The sequence below is a fragment of the Passer domesticus genome, chromosome 20 (assembly GCF_036417665.1).
Source record: "Passer domesticus isolate bPasDom1 chromosome 20, bPasDom1.hap1, whole genome shotgun sequence".
Taxonomy (NCBI): Eukaryota; Metazoa; Chordata; class Aves; order Passeriformes; family Passeridae; genus Passer; species Passer domesticus.
This window is the reverse complement of record NC_087493.1, coordinates 8,346,991-8,370,036: the sequence shown is the minus strand read 5'-3', so window position 1 is coordinate 8,370,036 and position 23,046 is coordinate 8,346,991. Positions and strand designations below refer to the sequence as shown.

Genomic DNA, 23,046 nt, shown 5'->3' with positions numbered 1-23,046 from the left:
GGAACCCGGGCCGGGCAGGAGCGCTCCCGTCCGGGATGCTGCAGCGCTGGGGCTGCTCCAGCAGCGATGTTCCAGGTGGAGCAGCACACCTTCCCTGGGTCAGATGCCTTTTTTTATCCTGTTTTTGTCCCTCTGGATTGGTTTCTTTTTGGATTTTTTACTTGTATGAAGGTTGAAGGCTTGATTGGCCCATTGCGGTTCTGGCTCGTGCTGCGCTTCACTGAGGTGTGTTGTGGTACATTGAGCACCGTATTTCTTATAATTACCCTTTCAACCCCTTTTACAATATAACAACCGAACTAGCAGTACATGCTTAACAATTATCAACTATTTTACAACAGTTTCTAGCCTATTTTTAACAATTCCACGACCTTAAGCCCCCGTTCCTTCAGAACCAGGGGGCTGTGCCCGTGGGGTCGCTGAGGGAGCCATGGGCTGCTAAAAACGCCACCTTTTGGGGACGGCTTCACAAGGAGCCCGTGTTCCCAGGGGCTGGCAGCGTGTGAGGGGAAAGGCCCTGCAGGAGGGGCTGCGGGTTATAAAATAAAAATAGAAAATTCCAGAGGCAGATGGTTCCCGGGGATTTGCGGGAAGCAGGAGCTGCAGTTTGTCCTGCACTCAGCCTTGGTGTGAACTGCCCGCGACACGAAGGAGGTTTGGGTGGGGCAAAGGCAAGGATGGCGAGCCGGACCGAGGGAAAAGCTGCGGCCGTGGGGACACTTCCAACCAGGCAGTACCAGGGGCAGCCCCACTGCGGGGACCGCCCGACTCAGGCGCCACGAGGGACTGTCCCTGGCGGGCGGGCCTTCCAAGCTAGGCCTGCGCGGCGCAGCGCCCGTCACGATGGCAACGGGGTCCTTCTCTGAGCGCGGCGCACAACATGGCGGCGCCCTTGCTGAGCGCGGCGCTCCGCGGGGCCCGCGGCGGGCGGAGCTTCGGAACGGCCGGTGAGAGACGGGAGAACCGGGGCAGCCCCGAGACCCGCCGGGGAAGGGGCAGCGAAGGGGAGCGTGCTCTCGGACGGCTGTGTCCCGAACGCCAGGCCTTGTGGTGTCCCCCAGGGTTCAGTACTGGGCCCAGTGTTGTTTGAGGGTGACCGGTGACTTTGGTGAGGGGTCGGTGCCTCCTGAGCTGATGGCACAAAGCTGGGAGGGCTCTGCGATAGCGCAGAGTGCTGCGAGCCCTTCAGAGGAGCCTGGGCAGGCTGGGGAGAAGGGCAGAGAGGAACTGCCCGAAGCTCAGCACGGGCAGGTGCAGGCTCCTTCAGAGGAACAGCCCAGGCACCAGCCCAGGCCGGGACTGCCCGGCCGGAGAAGCAGCTCCGTGGGGAAGGAGCTGGGGCTGTGCACGAGCAGCGCTGTGCCCGGGGCACGGGAAGGGCACTGGGCCCGGGGTGCCTCAGGAGAGCATCTCCAGCAGGTCTGGGGCTGCTGCTGCCCCTCTGCTCAGCCCTGGCCAGGCCTGCCCTGGAGCAGGGTCCAGCTCTGGGCTCCTCGGGATGGGACACAGAGCTGCTGGAGCGGGTCCTGTGGGGGGACACAAAGATGGTCTGGGCACTGGGGCATCTCTGTCCTGGGGAAAGGCTGAGGGTGCTGGGGCTGAGGGGGGCCCGGTGTCCCTGTGTGCAGGGAGAGCAGAACACGGCCCAGGCTCTGCTCCAGGGGCCCAGCAATGGCACCTGAGGCACGGACAGCGCGTGATGCCCAGGAAATTCCACCTGGACAGAGGCACAACTTCTTCCCTGCGCCGTGCCCAGGCCCTGAACAGACTGCCCAGCGTGGGTGTGGAGTGTCCCTCACTGGGGACATTCCAGACCCACCTGGCCACAATCCTGCGACTCCACGAACCGCGGGGAGGTGGGGACGGCTCTGACCCTGCACACCCCAGCCTCTCCCCTCTTTTTGTGTGCCCCCAGCCGTGCTGTGGAGGAGGGCAGCCCCGCTGGGGCCCCTGCCCAACGAGGCCGTGGCCGCGGGGGAGCCGCAGGCGCTGCAGCGGTACCGCAGCTTCGCGCGCTACCTGCGGCAGGCGCGGCGCGCGGCGCGGCAGCCGCGCTGGTGGAACACCTACCACGGACACACCGACCCCCCCCCAGGTACCCCCGAGCCCCCACAGCGCCCCCGAGGGCTCCGGCACAGCCTCAGCCCTCTGGGGGTGTGTTCCCCAGGGAAAAGGGGTTTTCCAGAGGGAGGGAGGCTGGTCAGGAGCGGCCAAAAGACGCGGAGTGGGGAAGGGATTCCTCGGAGCCACGGAGAGCAGACAAGGGGGCAGAGCTGCAGGCCTGCAGCAGATAACAGCTGGGAGTGGGAGGGCCATGAGCTGGGGAGGGGGGTGCAGAGGGGACGGAATCAAGTCCTGATTGTCCTTCCTTGTCCGTGGCAGGGTGGGAAGTGGATGGTTTTCAACCCAAGCCCTTCTGTGATCCTGATCTCTGGAAGTCTCTGTCTCACCCTCTCAGACATTTCACAGGGTGTGTTTGGGTGCTCACATTTCACCCCCTCTCTTCTCCCCCCTCCCTGAAGAGCCCCAGACAGACATTGGCCTGCCACGTGAGAGGCTGTCCCGGGCAAAGGAGCTCAAGGAAAGGAAGAGGATCCTGAGGGAGAACCACCAGAATGCAGAGATGGAGCGAGCGGCACGGCTCCAGACTGGTCAGTGCCCCAGCACCTCCCTCCTGCTCCAGCTGCTCTGCCTGTCCAGCTGCCCCTGCATCCTCCCTGTGTCCTTGCAGCACTCATTCCCCTGGAGGAGGTCAGGGCTGAGTGGGAGAGGACCAGTGGCCCGTTCCACAAGCAGCGCGTGGCCAGGCACTGCGGCGTGTTCCGGGACCTGTTCAAGGGAGCCACCTTCACCCCCTGGGTGGCCCTGAGCGTGCAGTACAGCCAGGAGGATGAGTACCTCGTGCCAGTCTACTATGGGAACATGGTGACTCCGTCAGAGGTGCGAGAGGGGAGCGGGAACAACTTGGAGCCCCTGGGAAGCCTCTTTCTGCCAGGTGCTTCCAACAGGCATGGTTCCTTCCAGGGGATGCCTTTTACAAAATTGTTTCCTTTATGCTGAAGGAAAACAGTTTGTGGATGTGGTAGGGACAGAGGTTGTAGGTTGTCTGGCAGGAGGCTGGTGGTTATTTATGCCCTGTGGATTCCTCAGTGGCCTGGCAGTGCCCAGTCTGTGTTGTGTCCAAGCCTTGCCCAGACACAGCTCATGGAAGCTGTTGTGTGAGTGATTTACATTCTCTTTATGTTGCTCTTTTAGGCTTCCAGTCCCCCTGCAGTGTCGTACGAGGCAGACAAAGGCTCCCTCTGGACCTTGTTGCTCACAAATCCAGGTGAGCTCCTTCTTTAAAGGAACATGTTTAAACTGGGTTGTTTCACTCAGCTTTTGGTTAACTCCTGATTCTTTGGCTGCACGGAGATGATGAACACTGGAAGGGTTCAAGGCCAGCCTGGTCTAGTGGAAGGTGTCCCTGCCCATGGCAGGGGGTGGGATGAGATGAGCTTTAAGGTCCCTTCCAGCCCAAACTGTGCTGTGATTCTGTGATGTTATATCTGTTAGACTGGGGCATGTTACACATGGAGGAAAGATTGTAGCCTCCCCAAATCCCTAGCAGTTGAGAGAAGGGACAGTGATACTACAGGACCTGTGTCACAATGTAGAGGAGACAATTTCCTGACTCCCATCTTTGTTTCCCTCCAAACTCTCCTTCCTTGGCAGTCTGCCTGGAAGGCAGCTTTGCTGACACTGTTCACCCTGAGAGACCAAGGCACAGTGGAGGATGCAGCTGCCCAAGAAGATTTCAAGAATCTTGGAATTAGATCTGGAATTAGATTTCAAGAATCTGGAATTAGAGTTCTTTGCTCCTTGTTTTAAACTCAGTCCTATAGGAATGAGTTCCTTTTCTGTTAGGCAAGGAACTCTGGGAAGTCTTGAGCTGCTCCCTCTGGTCAAAGCAGGTCTGGGCATTCTCACTTTGGGGTGGATGCTGGCACCAGGGTGTCCCTAAGCCCCTTTTCCCTGTTGTGTGTTGGCAGATGGACATTTGAGGGATGCAGACTCGGAGTACCTCCACTGGCTGGTGTGAGTACATCAGAGCCAGGCGCTCTGTGCTTGTGGGCTGGGCACAAACTCCTCCAACAGCTCAGAATCCATGGCTTTTCCTGGTGCTCCTGCCCTCAGCTCCTTTAGCCCTGTGTTCTGGGTCCTGCTAAGGATGCAGGAGTTCCAGATGTTGCTAGTGTTCAGCATTCCAATCACTGGGTGGGATTTTTCCTGTGGTGAAAGCAATCTCTAATATCTATTCCCTTATCAAACGGGGCAGAAATCACATCACAGCATGGCAGAGTGAATTGCAGTCCTGGATGAATCTGCTGGGGGGAAATGAACGTAAATGTGTCTGTGTTCAGGACCAACATCCCAGGCAGTGACATCAAGGCTGGCAAGGAGATGTGCCACTACCTGCCCCCCTTCCCTGCCATGGGGACGGGCTACCACCGCTTCATCTTCCTGCTCTTCAAGCAGCACGGTCCCATCGACTTCAGCCAGGACGCTCGGCCCACGCCCTGGTAATTCCTCTGCCCACCTGCTGGGCTTGGCTGCTGCTTGTGGGGTTTGTGTGTCTGTCACTGCACTGGAGGAGCAGCTCCTGTCACTCTGCAGAGTTCTCCAGGGCTGCTCTGGGTTTGTGTGTACTCTGCAGCACTGCAGAGTCCTGTTGTTACAGAACAGGATGTTAGAGAGTGGTTTGTCCTGCCCAGAAATGTGCATGGAGCTGGAGACACTGGGAGATTTCCTCTTGGTGGCTTCCCTTTCCACCTCTGTCATATGCCCTGGGGTGATGTGGAGCAGAGTACTGCTGCAAGGAGAGGTTCACCTGGTGCTTGTGTCTTGTTTCCAGCTACAGCCTGAAGATGAGAACCTTTAGCACATTTGACTTCTACAAAAAGCACAAGGATGCCATGACCCCGGCAGGGCTGGCATTTTTCCAGTGTCAGTGGGACAGCTCTGTCACTTCCACCTTCCATCAGCTGCTCAGTAAGGAATGGGGACACTGGAGGGGGTCTGTGGGTGGGACATGGCCCTGTGGCTGCAGGCTCTCACTTGGTCTTGGCTGAGCCCTTCCTGAGCCATCCTCCAAACTAACAGCAGCCTGAAGGAGCACCCCCTAACCCTTGGCTGAGCATTTTAAACTAACTCCAAGGGCGTGTTTGAGCAGCCCTGCTCCTGTGTGGTGCAGGGGGTGTGGGGTTCACACGTGAGCCCCCTGCTGACCTGTGCCTCTCTGCAGACATGAGGGAGCCCGTGTTCGAGTTCGTGCGGCCGCCCCCCTACCACCCTCCGCAGGTGAAGTTCCCTCGGCACCAGCCCCTGAGGTACCTGGACAGGTACAGGGACACACAGGAGCCCACCTACGGCATCTACTAGCAGCTGGCCCCTCTGTGTCCCTGGATGCTGGCTCCTGGATTTCCTGTGCTCCCCTCAGTGCCTCAGGAGGGAAATGACAAAGTCTCAGCCCCTCAGCTCCCAGTTTCCCTGTGCTGGGAGCTGGCGTTGGGTGCTCACAGGACTGGCAGCTGCTTAATGAGAGCATTCAAAGTGAGTCCATGGCCAGGCTGAAACCTTGCTCCTGATTCTGCAGCAGTGGCTGGCAGGCTGCATCTCCCCAGAGATGCTCTGCCTTGCTTCCCTGCAAGCATCACAGTTTCCCTTTTGCCTGTTATGGAACAAACAGAGCCAGGCCAGCCTGGATTTGCTCCTCTCACAATGCTGTGGTTCAGGACTGTGTCAGATTTTATTTGTGCAGTCCTCCTGGAGAGATGAGTCTGATTAAACACTCTCTGAGCAGTGCTGGCAAAGCTGTCTTTATTGAGAAGAGCCTGTTACCCTGGCCAGTTGGCCCAGAGCTGGGGAGCTCAGCAGGCTGTAGGGGAGATGGGCAGCCCTTCCACTGGCCAGAGTCACTTCCCTTCTTGGATGTTGTAGTTTGGGAAGAGAGTGGCTACACAGGTGGTAAACCTGCACAAGGTCAGTGTTTGTGGAGGTGGTTTCGGCTACCCTCAGCCTCCTTCCCCTCTGTCTCTGGACAGGATGTACCTGGCATGGGCAGGTGAGCAGAAGCTGAGCTGCTGCTGGTGGTGACCTGCCACTGCTGCTGCAGGTCCTGTTCCCAGGCCTTGGAGAGCCTCTGCTCTCTGCTCTGCTCCACTGTGCATCTCCTGTTCACATGGACCCCCAACACCAACATGTTCCTGCTGGTACAGCTGCCTCTTCCCAGCTCTGGTTCCCAGTGACTTTTTCTGAGGTTCTTTCTACCAGGAAATTGGAGTCTTCAGCAAACAGCTGAGATTGGGCTGAAGAGACCCCCTGCTGCCTGTGCTCTCACCAGTTACTCCTGAACTCCCCCCAGCCTGAAGGATTCTCAGGTCTGGTTTAAGCTGGACTGAGTGCACTGGGAGGTGCCCACGATGGGGACACAGGTTCCAGGCAGACACACAGCTCATGTTAGCCTCTCTGGGCTTAAAATATTTGGTCAGAATTGCCAGCTGCAGCCCAAAGGAATGTTTTGGAGCTGAGTTTGCTGGGACATGCAGGGAGTTGTGAGATATCCCAAGTCCTCTCCTGTGCTCAGGGGGGTGGCTCCGAGCCTGCCTGTGCTATGGAAGCTGCTCTGGATGATCCACCAGAGACCTGCTCCCTGCTTGCCCTCACCTGTGCAGGTGAAAGGGAGGCTGCTCATGAGGGCAGGCTGGAGAAACAAGGCTGGGAATGTGAGCAAAATAGTACATGGGCCTGGTACAGAGATAAGGCTTGGGCTGGGAAAACTGAAACTGAACTGAGTGACAACGAGGGGAAGGTTTGCAGTGCCCAGGCACCACACTGGCCTCTGGGCAGGAGGCTCCACCTGCCACCCGAGCAGGGACAGGTGGCCCACGTGCCATCTTAATTGTATTTCAGGGTGCTGGTGTGCACAGGTGTTGTAAGGAAGTTCACAGGAAAAGGTGTGGTGGGTGTGCATGGGGACATGGCAGAGAGCAGCAGCTGTGGTTTAAAAGATGCAAGGGAAGAACATGGTGCTGGCGTGTGTCACAGCCTTGCCAGGGCACAGGGAGGTGACGTGTGGCCACAGCAGCAGTGGGTGCCTCTGCTGGTTCCCAGGCAGGAGCTCTGCACAGGTCTCTGTGCCAGGGGGACTGCCATGCTCAGCTCGGGGAGAGCTGGCATCTTAAGCCGTGGCAGAGTTGAGAATGCCTGGAAGTTCCCTCAAAAGGCAACAAAGGAGTGAAAATCCAATTGCACATTGCTCCATCCCCTGTCGCCTCCTGCGTCTCCTTGTGCTGTCACTGCAGCATTCATTTCATCCTCTCCGGAGTCTCCCACCGTGCTTCTCAGCCCTCCCTCCCCGCGGGGAGCAGCTCCAGCCTCTCCACAGCGTGTGACAGGGGACAGCCACCGGGTGTCACTTGAGGAGCGCGTCTGGCCGGGAGCCCTGCCCCGCCTCTGGGCACAGCGCCTCCTCCTCCTCTTCCTCCTCCTCCTCTGCTGCCAGTTTCTATTTCCCCGGCGCGGGCAGGATGGCATCGCCCATGTCGCAGAAGCTGGAGGAGAAGCTGGTGTGCTCCATCTGCCTGGAGCTGTTCAGGGTGCCCGTGACCTTGCCCTGCGGCCACAACTTCTGCAAGCGCTGCATCGGCGACCACTGGGACCAGCAAAGTCAGGCCGGCACCGCCGCCAGCTGCACCTGCCCCGAGTGCCGCCGCGCCTTCCAGCGGCGCCCGCAGCTGGAGAAGAATGTCACCCTGCACAGCGTGGTGGAGCTGGCCCGGGACAGCGAGGAGCGCGGCTCGGCCGCGGGCCGGGGCGAGGCGGCCCCGGCCGGGCTGTGCCGGCAGCACGGGCGGCCCCTGGAGCTGTTCTGCCAGGACGAGCGGCGCTGCATCTGCTGCATCTGCACCGTGCGGGACTGCCGCCGGCACCGCAGGGTGCTCTTCGAGGAGGAGCGAGCCAAGAAGCAGGTGGGGGACACGGGAGAACAGGGATGTTGTGACAGCTCGGGCACGCACGGCATCCACCTCCACTGCCCCGTGTGCTGCTGCAGGGTGTGATGTCCCTCTGTGTGCCAGAGTGCCCAGCCTCAGCTGGACATGGGGCTGGCCAGGGGGGTGCCCCAGTGCCTGGCTGCTCCTTGAGAAGCCAGGTGTTGTCAGGAGCAGCAGTGAGCTGGGGAAATCCAGCAGCACGATGAACGGTGCCCTATGTGTTTGTTGCCCTCTGATCTAGGGGAAACAGCTGAAAAGGGGGTGAAAGGCAGCACAAAAAATCACTTCTTTGTTATCCTGACACAGAGTCCCCTTCCCAAGCTGCCTCCTTCCCTGTTAGCCTTGTCCTGCAGCCCTGAGAGGGCCCTGGGGGCCAGGTGGGCAGCAGTGGGCTGTTCCACAGGATGTGCACCTGGACATGACTGGGAGAGATGACTGGGTATAGAACTCAGTGCTCTGGGCCAGTTGAGGGTGTTCAGTCATAGGCTGAACTCGATGATCTTGGAGGTCTTTTCCAACTGTAATATTCCATGTTGGTGCCTCTCTTCATAGACCTTTTTGAAAGAATCCCTGGAAAAAGCCCAGGAGGAATCAGAGAGGATTGAGCTGGCAATGAAGGAGCTGGAGCTGCAGACAGAGAGCATCAAGGTAAGGCTGCAGCCTCCCTGTGCTGGCCTGTAGGTGGGAGCACACTGGTTCTCATGGCTCTTCCTGCCCAGGACTGCTCCGAGCTCAAAGATGGGATTCAGAGCAAATTCGCCCACCTGAAGCAAGCTCTGGAGGATTTCAGGTGTCAGACAATGGCCAGGATTGAGCAAGAGCAGAGCGCAGCACTGGAGCGTGTGGACAAGAACTGGAACCTGTGCAAGGACCGCCTGGACGCCCTTGGCCAGCACAGGGACAGGGTTCAGAGCCTGCTGGCCTGCCCTGACCACAGGGCCTTCCTGCAGGTACCACCCTGGCACTGTGTCCTCCTGTTTGCTTGGGCCTGCACCCTTTTGATGACAGCAGAATCGTGTCCAGCCCATTCCCACTGGGAATGCATCCTCGCTTTGGCTCAGGGATGTGCTGGGGCTGTGGGGAGGAGCTGTTTTTTGGGGGTCCCTGAAAAGTTGTGTGGGCAGTGCTGGGATGCCCCTGTTGCCCACTGGGGAGACGTGGTGAGTGCAAATGGGTTTGCAGAGTCCTCCCCAGACTGGTGCATGGTGTCTGTGTGTCTGTCCACAGGAGTTCCCCCTGCTCCCACCTCTGGAGAGCCCAGAGGCGCTGGTGCCCGTGGAGTTTGATGTGGCTGCTGTGATCAAGCCCATCTCTGAGATCCTCACCAGCATCTCCAGGCTCCTGCTGGAGGACCTGCCTGCCTCTGTGGCCCCCAAAGCCCCCAGCCCTGCTGGCCAAGGTAACCCTCCTGCTCTCAGGGGTACTTTGAAGGGCTCTGAGACATCCTGAAGATGAGCCTGGCCTGTGTCACTGCTGGGGACAGGGGTTTGGGGTGGGACACACATTTACTGGTCAGCAGATGAAGTGGGATGAGCAGAGTGGCCTCCCTGGGGCCCCTCCTTGCTGGGAATGCTGAACCATGGTGGCACATGCCTGCTCCCAGGTTTGGATACAATGCAGCTCCTCCTCCTCCTTCTTTTCTTCCCATGAAGCCAGGAAGAAAGCAGTTTTTGAGTGGCATTACTCAGAATTCCTGTTTCCATCCTCCACAGGCCCAGAGCATCCCCAGGAGCTGGCAGTGAAGGCTGTGGCCCCTCTCCCCAAGTGCCAGCTCCGAGCTGAGCTTTTGAAGGGTAAGGAGCACAGGGGCCCTGCAGGGACAGCACCTCACTGGGGTCCCCAGCAGGAAGAGATGCCACCAAGCCAGGCTCCTTCCAGTGAGGAGGGTGGTTGTGAAGGACAGGGGTCCTTCCCTGGTTCTTCCAGTGTCTCCCTAAATGCAGAGAAGGGTGGTGTAGGGGCAGGGTGGATGGGCTGGGATGGGAAAGGACCCTCTAGGGGGATTAGCAGCACCAGGGAGTGCTTTCCCATGGAACTGAGGCTGTCTGGTGTTGGATCAGTCACTGCCCTGCATGGCACAGCCCCAGTCCATAGCCCTGCCTGCAGTCAGTGCTCTCTATCCAGGGATATGGCCTCAGCATTCCTAGCTACAGTCCTTCATGTCCCCTTTGCTCCCCAGGCCAGCTCTCTCCTGCTTCTAGGAAATTCCTCTGTGCTCCTCTTCCCATCTCCTCCCTGTTGGGAAGAGGTTTGGGTAATGCTCAGCCCATGTTGGTCACGTCAGTCTTGCCAAGGAGGCAAGAGTGCCTATGGGACCTGTAGGAATTCCTTCCTTCAGGCCCCACAGAACATTCTTAGGGTTATTAATAGGAACCCCCTGTTATTTATGGGCAGCAGGCAGGAGCCCAGCCAGCTGCCAGGCCCAGGTGTTGGGGGAGCAAGGTGGGGTGCTGGTGGCCAGAGAATGCCCACGGCAGGGGCTATCACAGCCCATGCAGAGGAGAGTAACTCCCTGCAATACCATATTTTCTCACTAAACACCTGGTTTTCTCCCCTTCTCCCAACCCACACTGGTATTTTGTGCTCTTAAAACCAAGCACATCCCTGCCAAAATGGCCACAGAGCCACCCTGGTCACAATGGCCAGTGAGCTGGGTTGTGCAAGAACTGTGCAGCATCGTGTCTCAGTGCCTCAACAGCTATTTCTGGCCTTTTCCATTCCCTCTAGGGCAGGTGTTGCATCCTCCCCATTACCCTTCCCTTCCAAACAACCTGTTCCCTTCTCTTTTGGGAGCCAACCCTACAGAATTTAAACCCCATCACTGCTGGGAGGGCATAAAGGTCTGATGAAACATTTCATCCATGCCCTTGCTCCCCACAGACCACCGCAACCTGACCTTCGACCCCGAGACAGCCAACAAGTACCTGGAGCTGTCCAAAGGTGCCCACAAGGCCAAGCACAGCCCTGACACCATCCCTGGCAAGGGGCAGGGCCCCCGCTTCGAGCCCTGGCAGGTGCTGTGCACGCAGAGCTACGGCCCCGGCCGCCACTACTGGGAGGTGAAGATCTCCAGCCACTCTGTCATCCTGGGGGTCACCTACCGAGGGCTCCCCCAGGAGCAGCAGCAGGGCCACAGGTTCAACATCGGCCTGGACGGGGGCTCCTGGGGGCTGCAGGTGCTCGAGGATTGTTACCTGGCCTGGCACAAGGGCCGCGCCCAGAAAATCCACGAGCAGCTCTATACGAACCTGGGGGTCAGCCTGGATTATGGCAAGGGGCTCCTCTCCTTCTATGGCCTCGGGGAGAAGACAAAGCTCATCCACTCCTTCCACAGCGTGTTCACTGAGCCCCTGTACCCCGTGTTTTGGCTGTGTGAGAGGCGAGCGGTGACGCTGTGCCAGAGGGACTGAGCCACAGCCAGGCTGGTGCCAAAGTGGAGCTGCAGCTCAGGCTGTCAGTGGGGCCTCAGTGCTCAGGCAGGTGTGGAGTGCAGTGTTTTAGCAAGAGCTGAGGGACAGACATGTGAATTAACCTGTGTGATTTGCATATGCAAATGTCATACTTGTGACACACTGCAGGGCTGGAGCTCACCGTGAGTGCCTCTCCCTGCAGACAGAGTAAAGGGGGACAAGGAGGGTGAAAAAAAGATTTTCCTCTTTCTTCCCTCCCTGCCAAACTTGGGGAAGGTTTGGATGAAGGGGACTCCAGAGGGAGGTGCTACTGCCACGGGGTGCTCAGTTTGGAGGGAGCTCTGTGCTCACACAGCCTCACATGCAGGCAGGTCCTGCTCCCCAGCCCCTTCTTGGTTTCCTCTTGCTGTTCTCAGACCTGGCAGAGCAGCTTCTCAGGGTTCTATGCTACAGCTCTTTGTACAATGCTGCTTTTCCCAATAAAGCTTTTTTTTTCTTACTGGTTTGACCTTGCTGCTGTTGGGAGATGTGGGACCCTGCAGCCCTGGGGGTGGGGGGGAGCTGGGTACCCCTGCTCTCACAGCCATCCCTGCAGGGATGTCCCCTTGGGGCCTCTGACCAACCCTTGGAGCAACCAGCAGAGCCAGAAGGTGCTTTATTTACTGTAGCACTGTGATAAGGAAACCTGGTTTCCTACTGCTCTGCTCCAAGGTTGATTTGGCACAGAAGAAACTCCAAAGTTTTCATTGATGTTTTTCCAAGGGTGAGACTGCAGGTCCAACATCTCCTCCCACTCCTGTGGGAGTGCTGGTGAGGATTAACAGGGTGAAACTGGGCACTGGGTTCAAAAGTGCTGGGGATGTGAATGCCTGGGAAATGAATCATGTCATTTTTTCCTTCGGGGACAAAAAGCTTAAAAGGATCAATCCCCTTCTTCAAGAACAGATAGGATTTGTCTTGTGCTTCCTGCTTCACTCAACACCTCCCTGCTCCTCGCAGCCCTGTCCTTGGGTGAGGCCTTGGGCCAGAATGCACCTGGGAACTTATCCAAGTCCAAAATTTGTCTGTGTATCCTGCACAGAAAGGGTCCAGAGATGTCATGAGGCAGATCTTCACTCTAAAAGCACTTCGGGGTCTCCCAGCCCTCTGGTGCCTGCCAGTTCCTGCCAGACCCCAGAGAAAAAGGGGACAGTGGCTGAGCCAGGGCACTGCAGCCCTCTGTGGCCTGGGGAGGGCTGCTGTGGGTCCATGGACACCAGGGCTGCCAGGAAAGCACCTGCACTATGAAAGGGGGGCTCAGGACCTTCCATGTGGCCCCAGGGTGGGGAGCACCTGCGGAGTAGCAGCAGGTCCTGGAGGGGGAAGGAATGCTCAAGGGGAGCAGCAGGTCCTTGGGAGGGGGGCTGGAATGGGCTGGCAACTCCTTCCCTGAATGGGAGATTCGGGAAAGGTCAGCAGCTTCCCTAACCCTAACCCTAACCCTAACCCTAACCCTAACCCTAACCCTAACCCTAACCCTAACCCTAGGGAGCCGGGGAAGGCCCAGATCCCAGAGGGGCAGATCCTTTAGGAGCCGGCAGACCCTGGATAGGGGCAGCACATCCTCAGCACAGCGACATCCCCCAGGGCTCATCTCCCTGACGGCAGCGCATGCCAGGGACAGGGACCAGACGGGAGCAGATCCCATTGTGGGTGAGACCCTTTCCAGGACGGCGAGTGCCCGGGTCCCGGTGCCGGGTGGATGCTGTGGGTCGGCGCCCCGAGAACCCAATCCCAGCCCCGGCGGGGAGCGGAGCCCCGCGGGGAGGCGGAGCGGGCGGGCGGGGCGCGGCTGCCGCCCGCCCCCGCCGGGGCTGGGAGCGGGGCCGGGGCCGCTCGGGGCGTTCAGGGATGGATGCAGCGCCCGGGAGCGCCCCGTCGTCCTCCGCCGCGGCGCTGCGGCTGGCGCTGTCGGCTCCGGGGCTGCCCGAGGGTCCGCTGGGCTGCCCCATCTGCCTGGACGTGCTGCGGGACCCGGTGACGGTGCCGTGCGGGCACAACTTCTGCCAGGGCTGCTTGCAGGCGCTCCGCCAGCAGCCAGGCCCCCCCGACGGCGGCGGGGCGGGCGGGGCCGCCCGCTGCCCGCTGTGCCAGGAGCCCGTCCCCGCGGCCCTGCGCCTCTGCAAGAACCGCGCCCTGTGCGAGCTCCTGCCGCTGCTGGCCGCCGCCGCCGGCGCCTCGTCCCCGCCGCCCTCGACGTCCCCGATGGCGCCGGGAGCCGAGGAGGAGGACGCGGCGGGGGAGGAAGGAGCGGCGGTGCTGTGCGACGTGTGCCCGCCCGGGTCCCGCGCGGCGGCCGAGCGGTCGTGCCTGGTGTGCCTGGCGTCCTTCTGCGGGCCGCACCTGGAGCCGCACCGGCGGGCCCCGGCCTTCCGAGCGCACCGGCTGGTGGCCCCGCTGCGCCGGCTGGAGGAGGGGCTGTGCCCCCGCCACCTGCAGCCCCTCGACGGCTTCTGCCGCGCCGAGCAGAGCTGCGTGTGCGCCCGCTGCCGCGCCCACGAGCACCGCGGCCACGACGTGGTGCCCCTGGAGCAGGAGCGGGAGCACAAGCAGGTGCGTGGGGCGGGGGGGGACGCGGGGGTCCCCACGCGGGTGGCACCCTGGGGTGGGGGTGTCGTGGGTGCGCGGCATCCCTCGGAGGGGCTCACGGGGATCGCAGTGCCCTGGAGGGGTGTGTGCAGGTGCAGCACTGCTGGGATGCCGTGCAGGGGGGTGCTGTGCTCCCACCCCTCGGGGGATCCCAGCCCAGCATACGGACGGGGTGCTGCGCCATCGGGGAACCCCTGGGACTGGGACAGGATTGGGACAGAATCGGGGCAGAGCCGTGCCGGGCATCCCGTGGGGAGTGCGGACTCGCGGTCCCGTGGGTGTAGGGCTGGGCGAGGCTGCCTGGGACACCCCAGAGTGCCACCCCCGCGCTCCCGGGGCACCCGCCCTGCCCGTCCCGTTCCCACAGCTCCGTCGGGGCGGTTTTCGCCCGCGCTGGCAGCCGGCCCGGCTCCCGCTCCCCCAGCCTTTTGTATCCTGCCGTTTGGCGGCGGGGGTTTTTCCATCACTCCCGTTCCCAGATGTGGCTGAGTCACCTCCTAAACTCACACCCACGAGCCTTCCCAGGAGCCGGGGCTCCAGTCCCGACGTGGTGCTGCCTTCCTGGGCACTGCAGCCTCCGGAAGTGTGGGGCTCGTGGTGTGGTGGCATCTCCCATGGCCATGAGGCATTTGGAGACCTTGGGAGAGTTTTCCAAGGAGGAGCCCAGCCCCAAGCAGCACCCCAAGCCAGCTGCCCCTCCTGATGGGCTGCTAGGCTTGCAGGAAAACCCTTTTATCGGCATTATTAGTCATGAGGCGCCTTAAAATAGAAAGTGTGTGTAATCCCAGCCCCGAGGAGCTGTCAGACCTCGGCGGGCGCTGCTCAATGTCGCCTGCAGACCTCTGTGCCTGCCCTCCGCCCTCACGCTGCGGGCTGGGGGGGATGCACGGGGAGAGCACCTGCAGCTGCTCCCCGGGAGCCAGCACTGCCCTGCCAGGGGCTCAGCATCAGCAGGGGGCTGTCTGTCTGTCCCCTGGCTCCCCCGGGACCCGTCCTCGTGATGGGCAATGGCTGAGCCAACAATAGTGTCTCAGGAAACGCCGTGCTCGGAAGGTGCTTCCTCTGCAGCCCGCGCTCCGGAGCTGCAGCTTTGCTCCCAAACAGAAACCTCCAGGGGACTCTGTGCTGAGTTTCTCAGTGCTCCAGGCCTGCCTTTCAGCTTCTGCACCAAACCCAGGTGGATTTTTCCCAGCCCTGGGTACTCGCTAAGAGCACTCTTAGCTTCAGTCATTGCCTGATGGGTTTGCTTTCAGATTCCTGTTTTGTTTGGTTTCTGCTGGGACCAGGGTGGAGAACGTGGAGCTGGACATGACCCTTTCGTTTTCCAGCTGAGAGAGAAGGGTTGTTTGCAGGTTGGATGTTGCAGGGAAGGAAAACAGGAAAACAACTCATGGTTCCCCTTGCATCCTTCTCGCCAAGCCTGGTAGCGAGGTCATGGTCAGAGAGCGTCTGTGGATCGAGCTTAGGGAGAGGCTGAATGCCCTGTGCCTCCCACTGGGACTGGGGGTGAAGCTCAGTGTTTGTCCTTCGTGTCTGCAGGCCCAGCAAGCCAAATTCCTCAGCGATGTGGAGAATGAGCTGGAGGAGCTGGCAGTCACCATCACCCAGGCCAAGAAGATGGTGGAGCTCATTAAGGTGACTCTGCAGTGCTCTGTTGGTGCAGCTCTGCTGGGCTGGGGGTGGAGGGGAAGGGGCTGTGAGATTTTGGGGTGCATGGGCTGTAAAGATGATGCTCACAGGAACAGATGATGATCCTGGCAGAGACCCCTGAGGATTCTTTCTCCTCATCCCTGCTAACACTCATGGCGTCTCTGGTTGCTTTAATTTTTAACATGGAAGAAGGAACAGGGCAAGGGCCATGCCAGGGCATCCTCTGGCTCTTGCACCTTCTCTCCCCAGGCTCTTGGGGGGGTTGTCTCCTTTGGCCCTTGTGCAAACACGTTCTTGGGTGAAGGGGGTGATCAGGGGGATTCCTCAGAGCTGAGAGCTGGGTGCTGGGCAGGGCACAGGCGAGGCCCTCCTGCACCCTCACCTGTGGGACCTGGCCCCTCTCTCCCCGCACTCAGGGTGCTGCCACAAAGGAGAGGGAGAGGGTGGAGAAGCTCTTTGCAGAGGCCTCTGAGGTGCTGGCAGCCTTCCAGAAGGAGGTGACAGGATTCATCGAGGACGGGGAGCGCTCCATGCTGGGCGAGGCCGAGGCCGATCTGCGCTGGAAGGAGCAGAGACGAGCCAAGCTGGCACAGTGCAAGCAGAGCCTGGAGAGCGTGCCCAGCACCGACACCATCTACTTCCTCCAGGTGGGATGGGGCAAGAAGGAGCTGACAGTGTTGTGTTTTGGGCTTTTGGCTCATTTCCCGTGGAGCTGGGGGCCAGGAACCCTGGGATGTGCAGGATGCTGAGTCTCACTCTTGCTGGCACTGTCCTCTCCCCTCCCTTCTCCCAGGGGGACCAGACAGCCAAGGTTTTCCCCTCCATCACCACCACCTCTGTCCTGTCTATGACTCAGGACAGGCTGATGTGCTGCTGTGGGGAGGAGAGCAAGAGTTTGGGGTGCCCCACTGCCTCCTCCAGCATCCTCCCCCCTCCCTGACAGCCCAGCAGGAGGAGGCATTGTAGGGAGGAGATGCTGCTCCGTGCGAGGAGGGCATGGTCTGAGTCCTGGTTTGAAAGGGAGTGAAGAGAAGGTGCCAGGAACACGTGGCTGGGAAAGAGCTCTCCTCCCTTATGCTGTCCTTGGGCCAAGTCCTGAGAGCTGCCAGATCCCAAATCCTCCAGGGCCGGGTGGGGTCCTGGAACAAGAGACAACTTTGGCTTGTTTGAAACCTCCTGAAACTCTGTCTTTTTTGGCTCAGGAATTTCAGGCCTTGAAAGCAGCCATGGAAGAAAAGCTCTCTCCACCTTTGAGCTTCCAGAAAGAGCTGAACTTCACCAAGTGCACCCAGGCTGTGAGTGCCATGAAGGATGTGCTGTCCACTGCCTGCAAAAACCAGTGGAACCACTTGCAGGGGAAAGGAATTGATGGCTTGAATTGCCAGGAGATGGAGGAAGGTTTGTGTTCACCCAGCCCCTGTCCCTTTCCCCCTTCCCTGCGTGGGTGGGAAGTGGCTGCGTGGCTGCATGGCCCCTCTGAGTGCTGGCCCCTGTCCTTCCAGCCCTGGCAGCTGCTCAGCACGGGTTCCCTGCACGTTGCACAATCCCTGTCTGGGCTTACGCCTCTTTGAGGTTTTGTGATTTTTTCCACGGAGACTGGAGAGGCAACAAACAGCCTGGGAGTTAGGCAAGGCCCTGTGGGAGGGGGCAAGTGGCCAAAGTGGCCTCCTGTGAAAGGGGACTCTTCTTCCCAGGACAGACAATCCTCCTCACGGGGCAGACTGTGGGCTCCTGAACACGCCAGGGTTAGAGAGCTGATGTGGCAGCTCTCTCCCATGCTGTCTCATTTAACCTGAGCTCTCTCCTTTGTCGTTTTCTGGGATGCCCATGGGAATTGCAGCCTGTTCCTTGCCCTGCTGCCCACTTCCCTGGGGTGACAAAAGTGACGTCTGTCCTTTCCTGTGTGGGAGGCACTGGGGATGTGCAGGGGGAGTGGGGATGCTGGCTGGGGCTGTGACAGCTCAGTGCCATCGGGGGCAGGGGACAATGCTCCAGTAGCCCCCCTGGTGGTGTTTGGTTCCTTTGCTGATGCAAACCCTTCTGTCCCTGTCTGCAGCGCTGGCTGAATCCCGATTTCCAGACAAGTCAAACAACCCTGCCTGCCTGGAGAACCGTGATTATTTCCTGAAATGTAAGTGGGGTGTTGGAACCCTGGATTCTGAGAGTTTTGGGCTTTCTGTGCTGAAAGGCACAGACCCTCAAAAGAACTCTACATTTAACCTGAGGCTGTGGAGAAAGGCTTCCAAAATTAAATAGTAGAGCTAGGATTGTGGGTGTGTGGTTTGAATAGAAGTGTGTAACATCACGTGGTAGAAAACTTAGAGTTTAAGGCTTTAGAGTATAGTAATATATGTAAAGCTAAGGAGGCTTTAAGGCAGTGACTAGTCCTTCTTCTTCACCTTCTCCTCCATGGGTTTAGGTGGTATTTTATTTATTTTGGTGGGGGATTCTGCTTTGGGTTGTTGCTAAGGCCCATCTTCCCTTTCCTCTCCCTTCCCGCCTGCCCGGCGCTGATCCAGCGGCTGCGGGAGCGCTGCCACCAGCAGAGGAAATTCTGCTTGGCTAACAGGGAGGCCTCCTGGCTTTCCTGACAGCAGTCAGAGCCTGCTTAGGTGATGGATTTTTTCCCTTCCCTGTGGTTCTGCTGGCCCAGCTGCCCCAGGGGTGCTGCAGGCGTCCTGTGTAATTCCTGCTGCTTTCCAGCCCTTGGCAAACTGGATCCTGTTTAAATTAGATCAGTTTGTGTGTTGTGTTTGTCTGCCTTGTTTGCTGCAGGACTCTGGGCTGGTGAGGGTTGTCTGCAGCAGCAGAATGACAGGGATCATGCAGTGGTGGAGCAGAGTGGGGCAGGAGAGGCTGAGGCTGGAGGGTGCAGGGCTGGGCTGGAGCTCCCACACCCTACCTGTGTGTCCCCAGCCTTACAGGGGATATGGGGTCGCCTGCTGACGTGTGCTTAGGGGACAAGATCTGCCTCAGTGGCACAGAGCAGCAAAATCTGGCTTCTAGGAGGGTGTGCTCTTCTGCTGTCAGACTGGGCCATGCCATGGTCCACACTGCCATTCAGCTGATAGTGATCCATGCCCAGGGTTGTTCCCTGGAAGAGCTTCCTTGGGCATCCCCTCTGTTTGGGATCCATCAGTGGCTCTACGTGGCCCATGGCTGCACTTGCTCGGGGCTGCCTGTTTGCAGCTGTGGCATACCTGGCTGTTCTCTCTCTTGGAGTCTCTCTCAACTGCATTTATGTGTGATTACCTGAAATATGCTTTTATGTGAGGTTTCCTTATCACCAGTCTGTCAGGTGGATTCTCCAATGTCTGGTATCACGGTTGAGCTCCTCAAGCAGCCCCTCTGCCCTCTCCTCTGCCCAGTAACCTGTATTCATCCTGCTTATGGGAGTAACCTGTATTCATCCATCCTGCTTATGGGAGTATCAGCTCTTTCAGCCTTTCATCCTCATTGACTGAAATTTGCCATGGGACTTAAAAGCAAGGGGACAGAGTGATGGGAAGGGTCAGAAGGGATCATGCTCATCATCAAAGGCTGGGGCAGGGAGGATTTCCTTGCACTTCCCTCCACTTCCCTTGCTCATTTCTCCCTCTTGCCCCTCACAGTTGCCTTCATCATCGACCTGGACAGTGACACAGCCGACAAGTTCATCCAGCTGTTCGGCACCAAGGGGGCCAAGCGGGTGCTGTGCCCCATCCCCTACCCGGAGAGCCCCACGCGCTTCATCAACTGCGAGCAGGTGCTGGGTTTGAACCTCATGAACAGGGGCAACTACTACTGGGAGGTGGAGCTGATCGACGGCTGGGTGAGCATCGGGGTCATCGCCGAGGACTTCGACCCGCGGGAGGCCTACAACCACGGCCGCCTGGGCAGGAACGACAGGTCCTGCTGCCTGCAGTGGAACGGCCAGAACTACGTGGCCTGGTTTGGTGGCTTCGAGTGCCCCATCCAGCAGCCCTTCTTCCACACCATCGGCGTCTTCCTGGAGTATTCGGAGAAGGCTTTGACCTTCTACGGGGTCAAGGACTCCAAAATGACCTGCCTGCAGCAGCTCAAGGTCTCCCCTTCTGCCAAGGGGAAGCTCGACCCGTTCCAGAGCAAGATCAACCGCCAGTTTGCCTCTCTTTTCTCGTGCAAGCTGAAGCCAGCCTTCTTCCTGGAGAGCGTGGATGCCCACCTGCAGATCGGGCCGCTGAAGAAGGACTGCGTGTCCGTGCTGAAGCGCCGGTGACTGCCCGGGCAGAGGGGCACGGACAGACCCTCAGAAGGCTCTCCTGCCACCTCTCCTTGGTAGCCCTGTGTGTGTCTGTGGCAGCCCTCCCTCCTCTCTGCACTGCTGGGGACCCAGGGCCGGGATGGGGCTGGGTCCGAGTGCCAGCTCTGCCGCTGGGTGAGCTCGGGCCAGTCCCTGTGCTGCTCCCTGCCCCTCAGCTTCCCTTTCTGGACATCAGGGACTGCCACAGCCTTTCTTGGTAAAGCGTGCTGCTCAGAAGTGCCACATGGATTTGGAGCTGTGCCTTGGCCACCTGCCCAGTCCCTCTGCTTCACCTCTGCTCACTCGGCCCCGGCGACTTGTGCCGATGCTTTGTGCCTTATCTCAGGCTCTGTTCCTGATGCTTTTTTAAGTTGACACCTTCTGCATGCTCCTCATGAAGTGCCTTTGATGGAGCAAGCCCTGTGTGGACAGGTGAGCCCCCAAGGCAGGCGTGGTCACTTCCCATCCCCTCTGTGCCCTGGCATGGGCGAGGTGGTGCCCCAGGGAGAGGGATGTGGAGGAGCCTGCCTGGCTGCTGGGGTGATGCTGGAGTGATGCAGCACCTCTCCTTGCCCACCCATTAGTGCTGCAAATGTGAAACGAGGATCTCTGCCCAGCTGGGAAAGGGAGAAACCTCCTGCTGAGCAGCAGCACAACTGTTCCCAGCTGGAGATGGGGAAGGGAGCAGCACAAGCCAAGTTTTGAGGATGTGCTTTAAGTAAACACATTCTTTGGTAACTCCTAGCAAAGCTTTGCAGCCAAATTTTCCCCCATGTTTTTGATGGCACTGTTGTTGTGTGGGGTTTTAGTACTGTTAAATGACCAACCCTTCAAGAACCCTGGGCAAGAACCCTGAACCCTCTTCAAGAACTTGAGCTGAAAATCTGCCCCTTAGCTTAGGGATTTTTAAGTGGCAGAGGTGCTGTGAATATGTCCCAGAGATAAATGGTCTGGTTTAGTGTTCTAGGACAGCTGTGCCTCGATAAAGGTGCAGCATCAGTCAGCTACTAAATGACCCTTTAGACTCTGGGAATAAGTAACAATTAACAAAAACTACCCTCAAGCGAGGGGGAACACTGTTCCCTTCAGGAAAGGTGGAAACTCGAGGCTGAGAGACAAATCTGCCAGTTCACATGTCCCGAGGGAGCTTTTTCAGAAGGAAAACAGAGAAATGCTGCCTGTGAGAGCAGCACAGAGCAGCCCCTGTCTCAGCACAGCCTGCCTTTCCACAAGTTTATTTTTTCTGGGGTTATTTTGCTACCTACCTCCCAAAGCCTGCTTTACAGAACCATGGTGCTGGGTAATGTACACCTGGAGAAAAAGCACAGAGGGTCAGGTTCTTCACTGGCATGAGTGAGTCAGGGATGATGCAACAACCAGCAGGAATAATAAACAGCCCATTCAGCTAAATATATGAAATGTACATATATTTTCCCCAAAGGATAAGCTGGAAATCATAGTGCTATATTCAAGTGGAGCCAAGGGAAAAATGTGAATAAAAGGCAGGCACAAAGCTGGCAGGTTTGAAGTTAAAGCCACGTTTACACGCTGAGGCTCAAAGAGCTCCTTTACTGTGACTGCTTTGGCAGCACTGCCAGTTTCTGGTGGTGCAGAAAGAGCTGCCAGTGCCCTGAAAATTGGGATATTTTAGTGGATCAAGGGTCTGAATGCAGCCACCCCTTCCCTGGGGCAAGGCTGGTGAGTCAGTTTGGGAAGGGGCTTGCTGGGATCTGTCTGCAAATTCCTCCTCCTCCTCCCCTGCATGAGGTTTCTCCTAAACCGCTGCAAGCAGTGGGAAAGGGAACAGTAGGGCTTCCAGAATGAAATCTTCAGCTGAAATCTTGGCCTTTCCTGGCTGCTGGGAAAGCTGCCCAGACTTCTGTCCGGATGGGAATTCATTCCCTGAGCTCCAAACCCTCTTTGTTTGGCTGGCGCCTGCGGAGCCCAGCCCTTGCACGAGATGTCAGCGGTGACACAGAGCAGGCACAGGGGCAGAACGTGGTGTCAGGAGCTCCTGGAGGAATGGGAAGGGCAGAGCTGTGCCACAGCACGGTCACACCCTGGCAGGACAGGGCAGGGAAGGAGCCTCCATCTCTGCAGGAAGAGATCTCCCACGAGGGCCCTCGTCTGCGCCCTAAATCTCATTTATCCAGGCTGAACTCCCACAGTTTGCAGCCAGGAGTTTTGCCAGGGTAAACACAGCAGATCTGGGGCTTTGCCCTGCTTGGTTTCGCTGTAGGTGGATGGATTGCTCCGAGGGGAAACCCACGCTGGAGCCACTCATCCCACCCTTCTCCACTTCCCCAGCGCACAGACACAAACCCCTGACCTCCTTCAGGGCTCGGGGCGCTCAGAGGGATCCTCTCTTCCCATCCTGCCACCACGTGGGAGCAGCTCAGGAGGCCCCTGGGCCGTCTGGCCATGGTGTGGGCTTGTGCTGCAGCTTTGTTGGGATTCATGGATGCAGCTCCACGGAGCTCCTGTGCATGTGCCACAGCTGGGAAGTGCTGCCCAAGCCTCTCCTTCCTGCTGCTTGCTTTCATCCTGGCTGGGAGTGCTAAAACCCCTCCTGCTTTAGGATGGTTTAAGATAGGAGCAATCCCCTCAGGAGCTGGGTCAGAGTTTGCCCTGTGCTGCCAGGAGTTTGTAAACTGGAACAAGCAGGGAGTGTGCACTGTGCCAGCTCTGGATCCTTGATTTTGCTGTAAACAAAGGGTTAAAAGCAGGGTGAGATGGGCTGAGATGGATTTATGGCAATTTAAGCAGCCTTTCCTTGTTCCCTTGGGTTATTTCTGCTGTCACAGAGTGTTCCTCTTTTTAATTAGGATTTTTTAAATACAGTAACTGTAGGGTGTTTTACAGTGTGTGAAAAAACTGTAACAGAATAATGCAATGGTGTTAGAGACTATGATTTGAACATTAAATATGATACAGTCATTGCCCTGGGTTGTCTTTCCTTTAAATACCAAACCATTTGACTTGTCCCATTATCTCGTGTTTACTTTTCTGTCTCCTGCACATCTGGCATGAAATAAGACAGATTTTATTTTCCCAGTGTGTCCAA

General features: G+C 58.4%; 3 protein-coding genes across 3 annotated transcripts; all 3 read left to right on the top strand.

Annotated features, from left to right (window-relative positions):
- Nucleotides 1-794: 794 nt before the first annotated feature.
- On the top strand, nucleotides 795-5,852 carry MRPL38 (mitochondrial ribosomal protein L38). The gene is made up of 9 exons (XM_064395355.1): nucleotides 795-947; nucleotides 1,916-2,095; nucleotides 2,523-2,651; nucleotides 2,732-2,940; nucleotides 3,256-3,328; nucleotides 4,032-4,077; nucleotides 4,404-4,562; nucleotides 4,895-5,031; nucleotides 5,285-5,852. Exons 1-9 carry the CDS (start codon nucleotides 881-883, stop codon nucleotides 5,419-5,421), a joined length of 1,137 nt encoding a protein of 378 aa, XP_064251425.1. The 5' UTR covers nucleotides 795-880; the 3' UTR covers nucleotides 5,422-5,852.
- Nucleotides 5,853-5,995: 143 nt separating this feature from the next.
- On the top strand, nucleotides 5,996-12,323 carry TRIM65 (tripartite motif containing 65). Its single transcript, XM_064395354.1, has 6 exons — nucleotides 5,996-8,009; nucleotides 8,586-8,681; nucleotides 8,753-8,983; nucleotides 9,261-9,432; nucleotides 9,746-9,826; nucleotides 10,914-12,323. Exons 1-6 carry the CDS (start codon nucleotides 7,569-7,571, stop codon nucleotides 11,441-11,443), a joined length of 1,551 nt encoding a protein of 516 aa, XP_064251424.1. The 5' UTR covers nucleotides 5,996-7,568; the 3' UTR covers nucleotides 11,444-12,323.
- Nucleotides 12,324-13,286: 963 nt separating this feature from the next.
- Nucleotides 13,287-22,919, top strand: TRIM47 (tripartite motif containing 47). The gene is made up of 6 exons (XM_064395353.1): nucleotides 13,287-14,035; nucleotides 15,611-15,706; nucleotides 16,138-16,368; nucleotides 16,924-17,119; nucleotides 17,778-17,852; nucleotides 19,333-22,919. Exons 1-6 carry the CDS (start codon nucleotides 13,334-13,336, stop codon nucleotides 19,956-19,958), a joined length of 1,926 nt encoding a protein of 641 aa, XP_064251423.1. The 5' UTR covers nucleotides 13,287-13,333; the 3' UTR covers nucleotides 19,959-22,919.
- Nucleotides 22,920-23,046: the final 127 nt, after the last annotated feature.

Bases quoted from the DNA above. Each gene is read 5' to 3' on its own strand.
- MRPL38 (XM_064395355.1), top strand. From the start codon at position 881: ATGGCGGCGCCCTTGCTGAGCGCGGCGCTCCGCGGGGCCCGCGGCGGG. The intron at 2,652-2,731 runs GTCAGTGCCCCA...GTGTCCTTGCAG, and splicing joins AGCGGCACGGCTCCAGACTG to CACTCATTCCCCTGGAGGAG. The intron at 3,329-4,031 runs GTGAGCTCCTTC...GTGTGTTGGCAG, and splicing joins CTTGTTGCTCACAAATCCAG to ATGGACATTTGAGGGATGCA.
- TRIM65 (XM_064395354.1), top strand. From the start codon at position 7,569: ATGGCATCGCCCATGTCGCAGAAGCTGGAGGAGAAGCTGGTGTGCTCC. The intron at 8,682-8,752 runs GTAAGGCTGCAG...CTTCCTGCCCAG, and splicing joins TGCAGACAGAGAGCATCAAG to GACTGCTCCGAGCTCAAAGA. The intron at 9,827-10,913 runs GTAAGGAGCACA...TGCTCCCCACAG, and splicing joins CCGAGCTGAGCTTTTGAAGG to ACCACCGCAACCTGACCTTC.
- TRIM47 (XM_064395353.1), top strand. From the start codon at position 13,334: ATGGATGCAGCGCCCGGGAGCGCCCCGTCGTCCTCCGCCGCGGCGCTG. The intron at 15,707-16,137 runs GTGACTCTGCAG...CCCCGCACTCAG, and splicing joins AGATGGTGGAGCTCATTAAG to GGTGCTGCCACAAAGGAGAG. The intron at 17,120-17,777 runs GTTTGTGTTCAC...CCCTGTCTGCAG, and splicing joins TTGCCAGGAGATGGAGGAAG to CGCTGGCTGAATCCCGATTT.